At 51.4% G+C, this 3,990-nt stretch overlaps 1 protein-coding gene across 1 annotated transcript; it reads left to right on the top strand.

The window, feature by feature from the left end:
* Nucleotides 1-1,559: 1,559 nt before the first annotated feature.
* LOC136526426 (vegetative cell wall protein gp1-like) lies at nucleotides 1,560-2,039 on the top strand. Its single transcript, XM_066519093.1, has one exon. The coding sequence runs from the start codon at nucleotides 1,560-1,562 to the stop codon at nucleotides 2,037-2,039; it is 480 nt and encodes a 159-aa protein (XP_066375190.1).
* Nucleotides 2,040-3,990: the final 1,951 nt, after the last annotated feature.

Raw genomic sequence — 3,990 nt, forward strand, 5'->3', positions numbered from 1 at the left:
CCCCGCTCGGCAAAAAATGACCTTCGGCAAAATGGGCCTTTGCCGTGGGCCGCACTCTCGGCAAAATCAGGCTCTCGGCAAAACATTGCCGTGGGCCCATCGCCGTGACTTGCCCTGACGGCGTCACCACTTTGCCGAGAGCCCCAACGTTATGGCTCTCGGCAAAACTGTTTGCCGAGAGCTGCTCTCGGCGAATATTTGCCGAGAGCCCCTCCCAGGCTCTCGGCAAACGTGGTTTCTATATTTCATGTGCATGTGTTTCCATTCTCTTAACTCTCTCCAATTAAATTGTTTTTTCTTTCATATGCTCCAAACTTTTTTTTCTCTATACACATACTACAGGTTGTACTCAATATTAAAATTTTGTGTATTTTTGTAATTATTTGCTATATATAATTAATTAATTGCATTTCAAGGAGTTTTTTAATCGATTAAAATTTGAACAGCGATTGATTTAAACACGGGAACAAATTAAGTAGAAAATGATATTCATGCTATTTATGCATTATTGGGGGCAAATAACATCTTGTTGACGTTTTTTTCACCTTTTATTTTACGAATCGAAGACTACGAACATATGTCGCCGAACGATTTAAAAATTCTTAATAAAAGGAAACGAATTCGGAAAATTGTGATATTTGCAATGAAGTCATGGTATCACACTTGGAGGCTGTGGTAAAAAATTGAAAATGTTTCGCGCAAGTGGTTGCGTATGATTCTTATAATCTGAGACATCTCCGAATAAGTTTCATAAAGTTGAGAAGGATCCACTAGGATTTTCAAACAATGTCACGGTCGAATTAGTTTTGGAGTTCCAAACTTTTTGTATAGCCATTAGAGAGCATAAGTTGCAACACGGCAAAATTTCGTATTTTTTCGGAGCCGTTTGCTATTTATTAATTTTTTTTGGATATTCTTTGCCGAGAGCTTCAGGGGATTGCTCTCGGCAAAGCTTCTTTGCCGAGAGCAACTGGGCCCGCTCTCGGCGCAGATTTCTTTTTTTTTACCTAGCCTGGATCAATGGTTTGCCGAGAGCTGGCTCTCGGCGAATAGGTTTGCCGAGAGCTGCTCTCGGCAAATATTTAATTTTTTTTGAGAAATATCATTTTTTGTTCAGTTTGTTAGACGAATAAAAAATATTTAAAAAAACTTTTCTTTGCCGAGAGTAGCTCTCGGCAAACAATAATTTTTTTTTAATATTTTTTTGTGCAGTTAGCTAGTTAAAAATTTCGAACGAAATTTGAAAAAAAAAACTTTGCCGAGAGCCGGATCGGGGGGCTCTCGGCAAAGGTGGAAGGTTTGCCGAGAGCCTCCCAGATCTGGCTCTCGGCAAAGTGCCTTCCCACTTAACCGTTTCGGGCCTTATCTCTCTCACTCTCTCGCCGCCGCAGCCCCGCAACCCGCTCCTGCTCGCCCCAACCCGCCACGCCCGGCCGCGTGCGCTGCCGCCGCCGCTCCACCCGAGCCTCGCCGCCGCCGCGAGCCACGCCGTTGCCGCGAGCTACGCCGCCGCCCGAGCCACGCCGCCGCCCGAGCCACACCGCCGCCGTAGCCCGGCCATGCACGCTGCCGCCGCCGCTCCGCCCAAGCCTCGCCGCCGCCGCGAGCCACGCCGTCGCCGCGAGCTACGCCGCCGCCCGAGCCACGCCGCCGCCGCAGCCCGGCCAGCCCGCCCCATCCCGCCACGCCCGCCCACGCGCGTCGGCGACAGCCGCCGACCCGCCCCAGCCCCTCCACGGCCGGCCAGGCCGTCCAAGCCCGCCCAGCCCCAGCCACGCCACGCCCCGGCGCTGGCCGCGCCCCTCCTCGTCCTCGCCCTCGGGCTCGTCCTCGCCCACGCCCTGACTCGCCCTCGCGCGCGCCCCGATTTGCCCTCGTCCTCGCCCGCGCCCCTCCTCGTCCTCGCCCTCGGGCTCGTCCTCGCCCGCGCTCTGACTCGCCCTTGCGCGCGCCTCGACTCGCCCTCAGCCTCGTCCTCGCCGTTGGCCTCGCCCTTGCCCTCGCCATTGCCGCGGAGAGGAACAAGGTATACTAAGTAGTATTAGTGGTAGTAGTAGTGAGTAGTAGTTAGTAGTTGTAGTAGTGGTATTAGTAGTAGTTAGTAGTTAGTAGTTGTAGTAGTGGTATTAGTAGTGGTAGTAGTAGTTAGTGTAGTTGTAGTAGTTAGAGTAGTAGTAGTTGATAATTAAGCTGCATGTGGTTCCTTGATATATATGTGGTTGTCGGCCATCGTGCCGTGGTTTTCTTTCAGGTTTGGAAACCTCACCGTTCAGGGGAGATGCTGCCGAATTTTTGAGTTGGCGTTATTTTCCTTCTTTCTTTCTTTTTGCAGGAGCCGAGTCGGAGTACCCCGGTGTCCCCAGGTCTGCCCGCACCGCGTCGCCTCGCCACTACACCGACCCGCACACCACTCCCACTCTCTCACAGGTCTGGACAAGCAGCACGAGCGGTAGCGTGCCCATACGCCCAAGGCAGGACACTTCGACGCATCGTGTGGCAGCACTACAGGTTATTTCTGTTTTATTCGTCGTTCATTGGTTTTACATTCCTCGAAATTGCTTGTAACAATGCGGTGAAAAATTATAGGCCCAGGTGCATGCGCTCGAGGAGCATAAGGCTAGGGTGGAGGAAGAGCGACAGAGGGAGCGGGAGGCCGAGCGATAGAGGTGGGAGGCCGAGCGGGCGAGGTTTGACGCCTTGGCTCAGTACGTGGCAAGTCTTGGCGTCACGATGGGTCGTCCAGCGCCACTAGAGTTGTTCGCTCCTCCACCGCCTTACCCATACCCGCCTTACTCATACGTGAGTTCAACTTCTCTAACAAAAGCTCTTTACTGTGCATGTCGGCCATCGTGCCGTTGATATGTGATGGGAGGCCTTCGTGCCGTTGATATATATGTGTGCCGGCCATCGTGCCATTGATATGTGGTGGGCGGCCATCGTGCCGTTGGTTTTCTTGCAGGTTTTGGAAACCCCACCGTGCAGGAGAGGTGCAGCCGAAATTTTGATGTGTCTAGGCTTAGATTACAATTTTATACCTAGTTCTGCAAATTTTGACTTGTCTACGCTTAGATTACAATTATATGCCTTAATATTACTATAATTACTAATTTTTCTTCTCCTTTGTGCAGAATCAATCGGCGGGTTCGAATGATGTGCCTGAGCAGCCGCCGTCGGGAGGGTCGTGGCACCAACCGTATCCACAACTTCCGCCGCATCAGCATCCGTCGGGAGGGTCGGGGTACCAGCCGCATCAGCCGCCGTCGGGGTACCAGCCGCCGCATCAGCAGCCGCCGTCGGGGTACCAACTGCCGCAGCAGCAGCCGCCGTCGGGAGGGTCGGGGGGGTGGGAGCCTTGGGGGTGAGCCTGTTGTTCTTCATCATGTATTAGCACTTTGTGACATGAACTTGTGTGAGATGAACTTAGCACTTTGAGATGGACATGTGTTTAGATGGATGACATATTTGTGATATATGTGATGTGGATGACATATTTGTGATATATGTGATGTGGATGATGTGTTATATTTGTGAAATATGTGTTGTTGAAGCTGGAAATATAAACAAAAATAAAAAAAATGCTCTCTGGACTCTTTGCCGAGAGTAGGGCTCTCTGGGCTCTCGGCAAATCTTCCTCTTTGCCGAGAGCCTAGCTCTCGGCTCTCGGCAAACCTATTTTTTTTTTTGAAAACCGCCTCCGCAAATATTTGTTTTTTTTAACAATTCTTTGCCGACGGTCGCTCTCGGCAAAGAAGTTCTTTGCCGACGGTAGCTCTCGGCAAAGAAGTTCTTTGCCAACGGTCGCTCTCGGCAAAGAAGCTGTCACACCGTTAGCGTTCGGTTGGCCGTTACTAGGGCAACCCAGTTTGCCGAGAGCTATAGTTAGCCGAGAGCCTTGACATTACTCTCGGTAAATATTTTGCCGAGAGGGGCTCTCGGTAAAGAATCCTTTGCCGGTAGATGTTTTGCCGACGGCTCTTTGCCGGGAGCTGC

This window comes from Miscanthus floridulus, chromosome 19 (assembly GCF_019320115.1).
Source record: "Miscanthus floridulus cultivar M001 chromosome 19, ASM1932011v1, whole genome shotgun sequence".
NCBI classification, from domain to species: domain Eukaryota; kingdom Viridiplantae; phylum Streptophyta; class Magnoliopsida; order Poales; family Poaceae; genus Miscanthus; species Miscanthus floridulus.